This window comes from Micromesistius poutassou (assembly GCF_964030765.1).
Source record: "Micromesistius poutassou genome assembly, contig: SCAFFOLD_1281, whole genome shotgun sequence".
NCBI lineage: Eukaryota > Metazoa > Chordata > Actinopteri > Gadiformes > Gadidae > Micromesistius > Micromesistius poutassou.
In genome coordinates, this window is record NW_028178262.1 from 615 (window position 1) to 15339 (window position 14725).

General features: G+C 56.7%; 2 protein-coding genes across 2 annotated transcripts; one reads left to right on the forward strand and one right to left on the reverse strand.

The window, feature by feature from the left end:
• Nucleotides 1-236: 236 nt before the first annotated feature.
• LOC311374634 (ran GTPase-activating protein 1-like) lies at nt 237-12304 on the reverse strand (the record flags this gene model as incomplete). Its single annotated transcript, XM_084490435.1, has 14 exons — nt 12195-12304; nt 10674-10823; nt 9845-9972; nt 9205-9264; nt 8241-8420; nt 6228-6362; nt 5089-5247; nt 3374-3487; nt 2633-2732; nt 2285-2369; nt 1558-1741; nt 1286-1402; nt 575-680; nt 237-388 (listed from the first exon to the last, which is right to left on the reverse strand). Coding segments are annotated over exons 2-14 (1635 nt in total), but the record flags the coding sequence as incomplete, so codon positions are not given.
• Nucleotides 12305-12361: 57 nt separating this feature from the next.
• LOC311374635 (zinc finger CCCH domain-containing protein 7B-like) lies at nt 12362-13875 on the forward strand (the record flags this gene model as incomplete). The annotated part of the gene is made up of 5 exons (XM_084490436.1): nt 12362-12436; nt 12562-12852; nt 13012-13115; nt 13229-13265; nt 13678-13875. Coding segments are annotated over exons 3-5 (294 nt in total), but the record flags the coding sequence as incomplete, so codon positions are not given.
• Between the last annotated feature and the right edge of the window lie 850 nt (nt 13876-14725).

Below are 14725 nucleotides of genomic sequence, written 5' to 3' on the forward strand. Positions count from 1 at the left end.
TGAGTACCAGCAGCAGTACCAGTAGAACAGAGGGGTGCTGTGGACCAGCGTACCTTAATGAGTACCAGCAGCAGTAACCAGTAGAACAGAGGGGTGCTGTGGACCAGCGTACCTTAATGAGTACCAGCAGCAGTACCAGTAGAACAGAGGGGTGCTGTGGACCAGCGTACCTTAATGAGTACCAGCAGCAGTACCAGTAGAACAGAGGGGTGCTGTGGACCAGCGGACCAGCGTACCTTAATGAGCCCCAGCAGTACCAGTAGAACAGAGGGGTGCAGTGGACCAGCGGACCAGCGTACCTTAATGAGCCCCAGCAGAACCAGCAAACAGGAGACGAAGTCGTAGCCCTGGAAGGACGGGCTGGAGAAGGCCTTCCTCAGGACCGCGTCTGGGGAGAAGATCAACACCAGCTGGGGGTCAGCCCTGTGTGTGTGTGTGTGTGTGTGTGTGTGTGTGTGTGTGTGTGTGTGTGTGTGTGTGTGTGTGTGTGTGTGTGTGTGTGTGTGTGTGTGTGTGTGTGTGTGTGTGTGTGTGTGTGTGCGTGCATGTGTGTGCGTGTGTCCCCCCCCCTCACCGATGCTGTCCAGGACGGCCGTCTTCACCTCCTCGTTCTCCTCCTTGTAGACGGAGGCGATGGTGAGGAAGGTCTGCGCCGTCTTCATAGCGTCTGAGAGGTCCACCTGGGGGAGGAGGAGCGGGGCGGAGTGTGAGTGTGAGCAGCGCTGCAGCCAGGAGGGCTGAGGGGAGACCCCCCCCCCCCCCCCCCCCCATGGTGGCCTCAGGCCCCTGGAGCCGGAGGGGGGGGGCTGGGGCTGGACCCCGGGGTGTCTGTAGCACGGAGATGTGTGAGCGTGTGTGTGCGTGCGTTCACTAGGGGGGGGGGGAATCTCTCAGCACCGCACGAGTCGATTCCGATTCAGAGGTCAACGATTAGATTCTAAAACCATTATCGACGCATCAATTCTTTTTTACCTACATTTCCATGCGTGATTTTCAAAAGAAAATAAATATACACACACACACACATCTGAGTTTGCTACTCAGAGTTTGCTACTCACTTCCTACTTGTGTGATGCTCATTAAAGACAATCAACAGGTGAATTACCTTATCTGATATTTTATATTAGATAAAGTCGGTTCTCTGTGCAGAGAACCCGCAGGCAGAAAGGAGAGTTTTCTGTAGCGCTCTGCAGCAGGCCAACACAATGCTGGTGTTCTATTCAAATTCAGACCATTAACTTATCAGCATGGAGACGTTCTAGAGAGAACCCCCCCCAGTGCTCACCTGCTCCTCGATCAGCAGGGCCCTCCTGGCCCCCAGTTTGAGCAGCTTGTCCGGCGAGGGGAAGCTGAGGAAGGACGAGACGTCGGGGGGCCGGGGGGCCGAGACCGGGGTGGAGACCTGGAGAGAAGGTCGCAGTGAGACACACGGACAGGGAGGGGCCGCCGGGGCCCCCGGGCAGTGGACCCCCAGGGGGGGGGGGGGTCCCATGAGGACAGCTGTCCTGGGACCACCACAGATAACGTTAGGATCTCTACTGGGAGAATGGATCTTGCCTTTACTCCAGGGCTGTCATCCTCCTCTTCCTCCTCCTCCTCCTCCTCATCCTCTTGGTCATCTTCATCCTCCCCCTCCCCATCCTCCTCCTCCTCCTCCTCCTCCTCTACACCTTCTTCTTCATCCGTCTCCTCGTCGTCGTCATCGTCGTCGTCGTCTACTTCTGGCTCACCCTCGTCGTCACTGCAGCAGAAACAAAGACAGGTGAGTCCCTTCATTATTATCATTATTATAATACATGTTACCGTCCTGTTAGTGAACATGTTGTTACGTCCTCCTGGTATCAAAGGATCAGATCGACTCCTCTTTGAGCTTCAGGTGAGCTCACACACACACCGGGAACCAGTTCAAACTGGTTCCCACCACAACAGGCAGACTGAGTCACAGCCTGACACGGTGGTGGAGCGACTTCTGATTCTCTGGTTCCCTCTCTCTCTCCCAGTAGGTCTCTGGTTCCCTCCCCTCTCTCTCTCCCAGTAGGTCTCTGGTTCCCTCTCTCTCTCCCAGTAGGTCTCTGGTTCCCTCTCTCTCTCTCTCCCAGTAGGTCTGTGGTTCTCTCCCAGTAGGTCTGTGGTTCTCTCCCAGTAGGTGGTGGGTTCCCTCCCCTCTCTCCCAGTAGGTCTGTGGTTCTCTCCCAGTAGGTCTGTGGTTCTCTCCCAGTAGGTCTGTGGTTCTCTCCCAGTAGGTCTGTGGTTCTCTCCCAGTAGGTGGTGGGTTCCCTCTCACCTGAGGGAGCCCAGCAGGTCTCCTATCTTCATACTCTGCATGGCCTCCTTCAGCGCCTCACAGCCTTCTGCTCCCAGAGCGTTCCCTACACAGGAAGGAGACGGAGGTCAGAGGTCAGGAGGTCAGAGGTCAGGGACCAGGAGGTCAGACACCAGGAGGTCAGACAACAGGAGGTCAGACACCAGGAGGTCATCTACAGCCATGAGGTTCATCAGAACACATTGAGTCAAGAGACACAAAGAGCCCTCAGTGTGAGTGAGTGAGTGAGTGAGGGGGTGAGGGAGTGATGGGGTGAGTGAGGGGGTGAGGGGGTGAGTGATGGGGTGAGTGAGGGGGTGAGGTCTCTACCGTTGAGGTCCAGCCTCTCCAGGTGGGTCTTGCTCTTCACTGCGTGTGCGAGCGCCAGAGCGGCCTCCTCTGTGATCTCTCCAAACGACAGGTTCAGCTCCTGGTCAGAGGAGGAGCACAGCAGGAGATCACGACCTGAACGGGACACCAGGCCACCCGCACGCGCCCGCCCGGCTCCAGCTCAGGGTGTCGGCCGCGAGGCCACCGAGTGGGGCTGGGCCCACAGCACGGCTCAGGTGTGTTAGTCGTAGTCACAGGTGTGTTTCTGCTCGTTAGTACAGGTGTGTTTCTGCTCGTTAGTCCAGGTGTGTTTCTGCTCATTAGTCCAGGTGTGCTGCTCGTTAGTCCAGGTGTGTTTCTGCTCGTTAGTACAGGTGTGTTTCTGCTCGTTTGTACAGGTGTGTTTCTGCTCGTTAGTCCAGGTGTGTTTCTGCTCATTAGTCCAGGTGTGCTGCTCGTTAGTCCAGGTGTGTTTCTGCTCGTTAGTACAGGTGTGTTTCTGCTCGTTTGTACAGGTGTGTTTCTGCTCGTTTGTACAGGTGTGCTGCTCGTTAGTCCAGGTGTGTTTCTGCTCGTTTGTACAGGTGTGTTTCTGCTCGTTTGTACAGGTGTGTTGCTCGTTTGTACAGGTGTGTTGCTCGTTTGTACAGGTGTGTTGCTCGTTAGTACAGGTGTGTTTCTGCTCGTTTGTACAGGTGTGTTTCTGCTCGTTAGTCCAGGTGTGCTCCGGGCCGTCCTCACCTTGAGGATAGGGAGTCCTTCCGACACGGTCTCTGCGATGGCGATGGCTCCCTCCGACCGCACCAGACAGTCGCCGAAGTTGATGACCTGGACGCTGCGGAGGTGCTTCAGGGCCTGGGGGGGGGGCGCGCAGCATTTAGTCACAACACACACACACACACACACACACACACACACACACACACACACACACACACACACACACACACACACACACACACACACACACACACACACACACACACACACACACACACCTCAACGCTTTCTGGATCCTGACTCATTCGTTAGTCTGCTAGTCAAGACACCAGACTAGTAGGAGATGGTCTGGTCCTAGACCAAACCCCTGGTCCTAGAGCAGTCCCCTGGTCCTGGTCCTAGAGCAGACCCCTGGTCCTAGACCAAACCCCTGGTCCTAGAGCAGTCCCCTGGTCCTAGAGCAGTCCCCTGGTCCTAGAGCAGTCCCCTGGTCCTGGTCCTAGAGCATACCCCTGGTCCTAGAGCAGTCCCCTGGTCCTGGTCCTAGAGCAGTCCCCTGGTCCTGGTCCTAGAGCAGTCCCCTGGTCCTGGTCCTAGAGCAGACCCCTGGTCCTAGAGCAGACCCCTGGTCCTAGAGCAGTCCCCTGGTCCTAGAGCAGTCCCCTGGTCCTGGTCCTAGAGCAGACCCCTGGTCCTAGAGCAGTCCCCTGGTCCTGGTCCTAGAGCAGTCCCCTGGTCCTGGTCCTAGAGCAGACCCCTGGTCCTAGAGCAGACCCCTGGTCCTAGAGCAGTCCCCTGGTCCTAGAGCAGTCCCCTGGTCCTGGTCCTAGAGCAGACCCCTGGTCCTGGTCCTAGAGCAGACCCCTGGTCCTAGAGCAGACCATTGGTCCTAGAGCAGTCCCCTGGTCCTAGAGCAGACCCCTGGTCCTAGAGCAGTCCCCTGGTCCTAGAGCAGACCCCTGGTCCTAGAGCAGACCCCTGGTCCTAGAGCAGTCCCCTGGTCCTAGAGCAGTCCCCTGGTCCTGGTCCTAGAGCAGACCCCTGGTCCTAGAGCAGTCCCCTGGTCCTAGAGCAGTCCCCTGGTCCTAGAGCAGACCCCTGGTCCTAGAGCAGTCCCCTGGTCCTAGAGCAGTCCCCTGGTCCTGGTCCTAGAGCAGACCCCTGGTCCTAGAGCAGTTCCCTGGTCCTGGTCCTAGAGCAGTTCCCTGGTCCTGGTCCTAGAGCAGTTCCCTGGTCCTGGTCCTAGAGCAGTCCCCTGGTCCTAGAGCAGACCCCTGGTCCTGGTCCTAGAGCAGTCCCCTGGTCCTGGTCCTAGAGCAGTCCCCTGGTCCTAGAGCAGACCCCTGGTCCTAGAGCAGACCATTGGTCCTAGAGCAGACCCCTGGTCCTAGAGCAGACCATTGGTCCTAGAGCAGACCCCTGGTCCTAGAGCAGACCATTGGTCCTAGAGCAGACCCCTGGTCCAGGACCATACTCCTGGTCTGGTCCTAGCCCAGACCCCTGGTCCCCCCCTGGTCCCCCCCTGGTGGCCCCCTGGCCCCCCCCTGGCCCCCCCTGGTCCCCCCCTGGTCCTAGCCCAGTCCCCTGGTCCCCCCCTGGTCCTAGCCCAGTCCCCTGGTCCCCCCTGGTCCTAGCCCAGTCCCCTGGTCCCCCCCTGGTGGCCCCCTGGTGGCCCCCTGGTCCCCCCCTGGTCCCCCCTGGCCCCCCCCGGCCCCCCCCCGGTCCCCCCCTGGTACCTGGGCCATGGCGATGGCGCCCCTCTTGGTGAAGGTGTTGTCGTTGAGGTTGAGGACGCGGAGGCCGGCGTTGTGCTGCATGGCGGTGGCCAGCGCCGTCACCCCCGGGTGGTTGATGCCGTTCTGGGGCATGTGGACCTCCTCCAGGCTGCCCATGAGCTGGGAGCAGAGCGCACCGTTAGAGGGGAGGCCTCAGACACCATATGAACACTGGAGAGACTTGAGGTGAGCACCTCCTAATGAAGTATTCATCATCATCATCATCATCATTATTATTATTATTAAGCTACGCGAAGGAACTGGACTTCTAGAATGTATGGCAAAGCCGGATATAGGGTTAACGAGGGGATGAGGGGTTAACGAGGTGATAGTGTTAACGAGGTGATATAGTGTTAATGAGGTGAGTGTTAACGAGGTGATAAGGGGTAACAAGGTGATATAGGGTTAACGAGGTGATATAGAGTTAACAAGGTGATATAGGGTTAACGAGGTGATATAGGGTTAACGAGGTGATATAGGGTTAACGAGGTGATATAGGGTTAACGAGGGGATGAGGGGTTAACGAGATGATAAGGGGTAACGAGGTGATATAGGGTTAACAAGGTGATATAGGGTTAACAAGGTGATATAGGGTTAACGAGGTGATATAGGGTTAATGAGGTGATATAGGGTTAACAAGGTGATATAGGGTTAACGAGGTGATATAGGGTTAATGAGGTGATATAGGGTTAACGAGGTGATATAGGGTTAACGAGGTGATATAGGGTTAACGAGGTGATATAGGGTTAACGAGGGGATGAGGGGTTAACGAGATGATATAGGGTTAACGAGGTGATAGTGTTAACGAGGTGATATAGGGTTAATGAGGTGATATAGGGTTAACGAGGTGATATAGGGGTAACGAGGTGATATAGGGTTAACGAGGTGATGAGGGGTTAAGGAGATGATATAGGGTTAACGAGGTGATAGTGTTAACGAGGTGATATAGGGTTAACCAGGCAACAGGGGCAGCACTTTGGTCCTTATTCAGCAGCGCAGGGCGTCCGGTTGGTTGAGAACGCAGAGCGCTACCCTGAGTAGACCCAGTCAGCTCCACAGCCCCTCCCTGCCCGCAGGGCTCCACCCCCGGAGCTCCGTACCTGGAAGGCCTGGGCGAGGGCCCTGGCGCCGTCGTTCTCCAGCCGGTTCCTGCCTGCGATGAACACCTTCAGCCTGAGGGGGGCGCCCACCGCGCTCGACTTCTTATGGCACTCCGTCAGAGCTGCTGCCAGAATCTGAAACAATTAACAATGTAATTAATAAGACAGCACTTTATTGGGCGTCAACCTGTGAATTGGAATCCCCTTTGACCCAACATCCTTTGCGGTGACAACAGCGTGGTGCTGGGTGGCGGTTGTCATGGTGACTGACAGTAGCGTGGTGTCGTCATGGTGACTGACAGTAGCGTGGTGTCGTCATGGTGACTGACAGTAGCGTGGTGTCGTCATGGTGACTGACAGTAGCGTGGTGTCGTCATGGTGACTGACAGTAGCGTGGTGTCGTCATGGTGACTGACAGTAGCGTGGTGTCGTCATGGTGACTGACAGTAGCGTGGTGTCGTCGTCATGGTGACTGACAGTAGCGTGGTGTCATCGTCATGGTGACTGACAGTAGCGTGGTGTCATCGTCATGGTGACTGACAGTAGCGTGGTGTCGTCATGGTGACTGACAGTAGCGTGGTGTCGTCATGGTGACTGACAGTAGCGTGGTGTCGTCATGGTGACTGACAGTAGCGTGGTGTCGTCATGGTGACTGACAGTAGCGTGGTGTCGTCATGGTGACTGACAGTAGCGTGGTGTCATCGTCATGGTGACTGACAGTAGCGTGGTGTCATCGTCATGGTGACTGACAGTAGCGTGGTGTCATCGTCATGGTGACTGACAGTAGCGTGGTGGTCGTCATGGTGACTGACAGTAGCGTGGTGTCGTGGTCGTCATGGTGACTGACAGTAGCGTGGTGTCGTGGTCGTCATGGTGACTGACAGTAGCGTGGTGGCGGGTCGTCATGGTGACTGACAGTAGCGTGGTGTCGTGGTCGTCGTGGTGACTGACAGTAGCGTGGTGGTCGTCATGGTGACTGACAGTAGCGTGGTGTCATCGTCATGGTGACTGACAGTAGCGTGGTGGTCGTCATGGTGACTGACAGTAGCGTGGTGTCATCGTCATGGTGACTGACAGTAGCGTGGTGTCATCGTCATGGTGACTGACAGTAGCGTGGTGTCGTCGTGGTGACTGACAGTAGCGTGGTGTCATCGTCATGGTGACTGACAGTAGCGTGGTGTCGTGGTCGTCGTGGTGACTGACAGTAGCGTGGTGTCGTCATGGTGACTGACAGTAGCGTGGTGTCGGTCGTCATGGTGACTGACAGTAGCGTGGTGTCATCGTCATGGTGACTGACAGTAGCGTGGTGTCGTCGTCATGGTGACTGACAGTAGCGTGGTGTCGTGGTCGTCATGGTGACTGACAGTAGCGTGGTGTCATCGTCATGGTGACTGACAGTAGCGTGGTGTCATCGTCATGGTGACTGACAGTAGCGTGGTGTCGTCGTCATGGTGACTGACAGTAGCGTGGTGTCGTCGTCGTGGTGACTGACAGTAGCGTGGTGTCATCGTCATGGTGACTGACAGTAGCGTGGTGTCATCGTCATGGTGACTGACAGTAGCGTGGTGTCGTCGTCATGGTGACTGACAGTAGCGTGGTGTCGTCGTCATGGTGACTGACAGTAGCGTGGTGTCGTCGTCATGGTGACTGACAGTAGCGTGGTGGTCGTCATGGTGACTGACAGTAGCGTGGTGTCATCGTCATGGTGACTGACAGTAGCGTGGTGTCGTGGTCGTCATGGTGACTGACAGTAGCGTGGTGTCATCGTCATGGTGACTGACAGTAGCGTGGTGTCGTGGTCGTCATGGTGACTGACAGTAGCGTGGTGTCGTGGTCGTCATGGTGACTGACAGTAGCGTGGTGTCATCGTCATGGTGACTGACAGTAGCGTGGTGTCGTGGTCGTCATGGTGACTGACAGTAGCGTGGTGTCGTGGTCGTGGTGACTTGACAGTAGCGTGGTGGCGGTCGTCATGGTGACTGACAGTAGCTTGACGTCGTCATGGCGACTCACCTTGCCCCCGCCGATGCCCATGCCACAGTTGTTGAGTTTGAGCTCCTGCAGCGAGTGGCAGGCGGGGCTCTTCAGCAGCCTCTCGATGCCCTTCACGCCGTCGGGGCCGAAGGCGTTGTCACTGAGGTCCAGCACGCTGAGCCGGGCGCCGGCCGTCACCAGGGCGTCGCCCAGGGAGTTCTGGAGGAGGGGCGGCACGTTACAACAGACCCCCGCCTCACACTGGGACCACGAGGAGTTCTGGAGCTCCTCATGGCCTGAGTGGTGGTGGTGTGGTGGTGGTGTGGTGGTGTGGTGGTGTGGTGGTGCTGTTGTGGTGTGGTGTTGTTGTGGTGGTGTTGTGTTCGTGGTTTGTGGTGCTGTTGTTGTGTGGTGTTGTGTGTTGTTGTGGTGCTGTTGTGGTGTGGTGGTGCTGTTGTTGTGTGGTGTGGTGTTGTGTTGTGGTGTGGTGTTGTTGTGGTGGTGTTGTGTTCGTGGTTTGTGGTGCTGTTGTTGTGTGGTGTTGTGTGTTGTTGTGGTGCTGTTGTGGTGTGGTGGTGCTGTTGTTGTGTGGTGCTGTTGTTGTGGTGTGGTGGTGTTGTGTTGTTGTGGTGTTGTTGTGGTGTTGTGGTGGTGTTGTGGTGCTGTTGTGGTGGTGTTGTGGTGTTGTTGTGGTGGTGGTGTGGTAGTGTTGTTGTGGTGCTGTTGTGGTGGTGGTGTGGTAGTGTTGTTGTGGTGCTGTTGTGTGGTGTTGTGTGTTGTTGTGTTGTTGTTGTTGTAGTGCTGTTGTGTGTTGTTGTGTGTTGTTGTAGTGCTGTTGTTGTGTGTTGTTGTTTGTTGTTGTGGTGTAGTGTTGTTGTTGTGGTGCTGTTGTTGTGTGTTGTTGTGTTGTTGTGGTGTAGTGCTGTTGTTGTAGTGTTGTTGTGTTGTTGTGGTGTAGTGCTGTTGTTGTTGTGTTGTTGTGGTGCGACAGAGCAGGACCTACCAGAGCGGGGGGGATCTCCGAGCGCAGGCGGCCGGTGAACATGTCACTCCAGTAGCAGAACTGAGGAGGAGACGAAGGAGCAACGTTAACACATCAGGGACCAAAGGCTGCTCCTCTTCACTGGCAGCGCATCAAACCCGCCCCATACGAGATAAAGGCTTGTGATTGGCCAGACCCAGGTCCACTGGAAACCTGTCAGGGCCAGACGCCAGAGCAGGTCAGACACCAGCTGGCAGATTCTAACCTTGAACTGGCTCTTGGTCTCCAGGGCCTTGGTTTAGTCCTAACCTTGAACTGGCACTTGGTCTCCAGGGCCTTGGTTTAGTCCTAACCTTGAACTGGCTCTTGGTCTCCAGGGCCTTGGTTTAGTCCTAACCTTGAACTGGCTCTTGGTCTCCAGGGCCTTAGTTTAGTCCTAACCTTGAACTGGCTCTTGGTCTCCAGGGCCTTGGTTTAGTCCTAACCTTGAACTGGCACTTGGTCTCCAGGGCCTTGGTTTAGTCCTAACCTTGAACTGGCTCTTGGTCTCCAGGGCCTTGGTTTAGTCCTAACCTTGAACTGGCTCTTGGTCTCCAGGGCCTTGGTTTAGTCCTAACCTTGAACTGGCTCTTGGTCTCCAGGGCCTTGGTTTAGTCCTAACCTTGAACTGGCTCTTGGTCTCCAGGGCCTTGGCGATGGCCTGCGCCGCCTCCACTCCGACGGTGTTCCCCTCCAGCCGCAGGGCCTGAAGACCCTGGAACTCCTCGATCTCCTTCACTATCTCCTCCACTGGAGAGGGAGGGAGGAGGGGGGAGAGAGGAGAGGCAGGAGAGGGGAGAGAGGAGATAGGGAGGCAGGAGAGGGGAGAGAGGATAGAGGAGATAGGGGGGAGAGGGGAGAGAGGAGGAGAGGGGAGGCAGGAGAGGGGATTGAGGGAGGAAGGAGGGGGAGAGGGAGGGGAGGGAGAGGAGAGGGGAGAGGGAGGGGAGGGAGAGAGGAGGGGAGAGGGAGAGGAGGGAGAGGAGAGGGGGGCCAGGGATAGAAACAAAAGCAGGCATTCGTCAGGTGAGCGATAGCGACAGGTTTAGATATGTAAACACAGGTGAATGCTTTACACTGGTTTACACTGGTTATTATTTACATTTAGCAGACGCTTCTATCCAAAGCGACTTACAATAAGTACATTTGTCATAGGAAGTGAAACAATATATCGCCGTCGGTACAGTGAAGACGTTCATAGAACCAAGTGCAAATATTATGCTCTTTGAAGGTGCAAATAAAATGTCTGCCTGCTAAAAAGCCATGTCACCATCCTGTTGCAAGAAAATAAACAAAAGTACAGACTTAAACTTTACACACTGAAGTTATAATAACCAAGTAGAAACTTATTTTATGCAATAGATGACGTATTAAAACGTCTCCATGACCTGCCCCCGCCCTGCCCCTGTGTAACCCCACCACGCCTCGGGGCGCTGTGGACTCTGACTCACCGGACTGGGCGTTGTCCAGCTTGCGGCCCTGGCCCTTGTAGCTCAGCTCGCCCTCCTCCTCCACCCCCGTCCGGGCCAGGGAGTCCGCCAGCTGCCCAACGATATCGGTCGCCATCGGGGCCTGGGGTCGCGGACACTTCAGGTGGGCTGCTGGGTTAGAGGGACCGCAAGGATCACGTTAGAGAGGGGGATTCGGTTTGCAAGGGTATTTCAAAGGTTGTGGGTTCAATTCCCACCGTCCACAGCCTGCCTCTCAGCATGCTGCAGGTATCGGTCAGATGGAAATCTCTTCAATATAACGCAATTTATAATTACAGCCTGATTGTCTATATCAGCCATTATACAACTTAAGTTATTGCTACCAATGATGGCTTAATATGAACTGTTTATTTTTTTTAAAGGAAATGAGGTTGTTTAAGGAGCAGTTATGTCTGAACACCATAAAGACCGCTAAAATAAAAACCTTGTTCAACCAAAACACATGTCCACAGACTGTATGAAACACAGCGTATCAAGTACACAAACTAAAGTCCATGTAAACAACATGGAAAGCGATGTAACGTTATACACTGTTACACACTGGCACTGTCAGAGGGGTCAGACCTCCAGCCTCTGTGTAGAGGCTGTAGTGACCGCCACACAGCCTCTGTGTGGAGGCTGTAGTGACCTCCAGCCTCTGTGTGGAGGCTGTAGTGACCCCCAGCCTCTATACGGAGGCTGTAGTGACCCCCAGCCTCTATAAGGAGGCTGTAGTGACCCCCAGCCTCTATAAGGAGGCTGTAGTGATCCCCAGCCTCTATAAGGAGGCTGTAGTGACCTCCAGCCTCTGTGTGGAGGCTGTAGTGACCTCCACACTGCCTCTGTGTGGAGGCTGTAGTGACCCCCAGCCTCTATAAGGAGGCTGTAGTGACCCCCAGCCTCTGTGTAGAGGCTGTAGTGACCTCCACACTGCCTCTGTGTGGAGGCTGTAGTGCCTCTGTGCGGAGGCTGTAGTGCCTCTGTGTGGAGGCTGTAGTGCCTCTGTGCGGAGGCTGTAGTGTTCTGTGTAACAATGCATTCCCCGGCTGTGAGTCAGTGAGCTGACAGCGCTGTTTACACCCGGCCGGGCTGGCTGGCTGGCTAGCCGTGCTGCTAGGCTAGCAGCCCCACTGGGGCTACAGCAGCACGCGGGTCTCTGTGGTCATAAACCCGCACGGCGGAGACCCCGGCAGGAGGGCCCCCCCCCCCCTCCACAGAGGGCTCCGGCTGGGGGGCTGCGCTGTGCTATGCTATGCTATGCTGCTAGTTACACGCGCGCGCGCGTGTGTGTGTGTGTGTGGGTGAACGTGCTAGCTGACGAGCTAACAGGTAGCCGGGCGGCGGAGCGGTGGAGCGGCGGAGCGGCGCGTGGCCCTCCGCTCTCACGTCCTCTCCATGGCAACCGGCCCTACCGGGTCCGGTCCCCCCGGTGCTCTACCGCCGGAGCACCGGGGGGACCGAGGGTCAGCGGAGGCTACTGTGTGTGTGTGGATTTGAACTCACCACGGGGGAAAGTTGAATCGATACTTCAGCGGGTTTTTGTGCGAACGAAGGTTGGCCGATATCTCGGAGCGTCGCACTCCCGCTCGCCCCTGACGTTTAAAACCGAACCCCCCGCGCGGTGCCTGCTGGGAGATGTAGTTCCGACGCGCGGTTCACATTCGCAACACACGCTCTGCCTCCTTTCGGGTTTGTAGTCCGATACACATCGCCTGGAAGAAACTGTTGGCGTATTCTGTTATACAGTGAGTTCACACAACGTGTTTTCGCGTCTTACCGCGTTTTGATCAGGTGAGTTCTGTGTGCACTTTGTGGTGACTTTGGTTTTGTTCCCGTCTGTTATTATGGTGACCGAACGCGCGGACTCTAGGACCCCGCGGCGCGGCGGAGGCGCGCAACCAGGGGGGGAGCGGCAGGAAGACGCATGACAGCAGAGCTGGGAAACGAAACTAGGGAAGTGCGCCTCTCCATCCACACAAACACCCCGTAAAGTACCTCCGGACCGACCCCCGCCACTCTGACTCGTACCGGGGTTGGTCTTCCGCGTCTCCCGCCGTCCGACCGCCCCTGATGTCCACCAGCCGCCCGCTGAGCCCTGCTGTGGGTCGGAGCGCCTGAACTTGTGGACCGCGGAAGAAGCGACATGTGTGTGTTTTGTTGTGTATGTATGAAAGTGACGCGGATGTCTTCAGTGTTTTGGGACAACGCGTCGCGTCGCACTTTTTAAGACTCCCCTCTGAAAGTTGGGCCGGGCCGTCGACATAACAGGGAAACGGGGTGACTTATTATTACTCCTTTGAATCCTTCCTGCTCTCCGCAGAAGTCCGTCTCTACGTGACGAGCTGTGATTCCTCAGTGTGCCAAGATGGACCCGGAGAGACAGAAACGAAAGGAGGAGATACAGAAAGCGATGGCCTTCATAGAGTGAGAGGACACGCATCGTGTGGTGGTGGTCACCCCCACCCCCTTTAGCAGTTATCTTATCTCCATTCTTTGTTTTCGAAGGTCGAAGTTGACTTTCTTTTCCTCCGTTCCAGGTCTCCTCTGGCTTTTCCCGACCCGGACAGCTGCGAGGTACGGAACCGATAGCGTGATATCCAATAACAGATTTCGTCATTGTTTTAGTGCGACTATACTCTACTTGTGTTACCCCGGGCCGCTGTAACTTCTAGAACTCTATGAGCAGAACTCTATCAGACGTCGAAAGCCGAACCGCTTAATAGAGAACATATGATTGTGTGTTTGTGCTTACACTGTGAGTCGAGCCAATATTGAGACATAGAGGAAGACGGCTTGATGCACCAGGTTGGCTGTGATGACACACGCGATGACACACACACACACACACACACACACACACACACACACACACACTAGTAGTACTACTACTACTACTACTGGTTGATAAACAAGGCCTGAGTCTTTCTCCCCCTCCCTCTCTCCCTCCCCCCTCCCTCCCTCCCCCCCCCCCCCCCCCCCCCTCCAGGTCATCGTGTCCCAGCTGGTCTTCAACCTGCTGGTGGAGGGCAACGCGCTCTTCAGGGAGCGGGCGAGCGAGGCGGCGGTGAGGGAGTTCAGCGAGGGTCTGGGCGTGGTCGCCTACGCCGCCTCGGAGGACATGAGCGTCCCCGCGGCGCTGGTGGAGAGCCTCTACGTCAACAGGGCCACCGTGCACCACAGCCTGGTGAGACAGGGGGGGTGAGACAGGGGCCAGGGGGGTGAGACAGGGGCCTCTACGTCAACAGGGCCACGGTGCACCACAGCCTGGTGAGACAGGGGGGGTGAGACAGGGGCCAGGGGGGTGAGACAGGGGCCTCTACGTCAACAGGGCCACGGTGCACCACAGCATGGTGAGACAGGGGCCAGGGGGGTGAGACAGGGGCCTCTACGTCAACAGGGCCACCGTGCACCACAGCCTGGTGAGACAGGGGGTGAGACAGGGGCCAGGGGGGTGAGACAGGGGCCAGGGGGGTGAGACAGGGGCCTCTACGTCAACAGGGCCACGGTGCACCACAGCCTGGTGAGACAGGGGCCAGGGGGGTGAGACAGGGGCCAGGGGGTGAGACAGGGGCCAGGGGGTGAGACAGGGGCCTCTACGTCAACAGGGCCACGGTGCACCACAGCATGGTGAGACAGGGGGTGAGACAGGGGCCAGGGGGGTGAGACAGGGCCAGGGGGGTGAGACAGGGGCCCTGTCTACCACAGCATGGGGGGTCATGGCCCGCTCTGGGGGTCATGGCCCCCTCTGGGGGTGGTGACCCCTCTGGGGGTCGTGACCCCTCTGGGGGTGGTGACCCCTCTGGGGGTCGTGACCCCCTCTGGGGGTGGTGACCCCTCTGGGGGTCGTGACCCCTCTGGGGGTGGTGACCCCTCTGGGGGTCGTGACCCCTCTGGGGGTGGTGACCCCTGAGGCCTGTGACTGCGGTCCTCTCACTGAACAGTCGCCCTGCAGAGAGAGAGAACCAGGACGCCGCCACTCTTAGCGTTTCAAACCGCTACGTTTATAACGCGTAGATCCACAGAATGGACCTTTT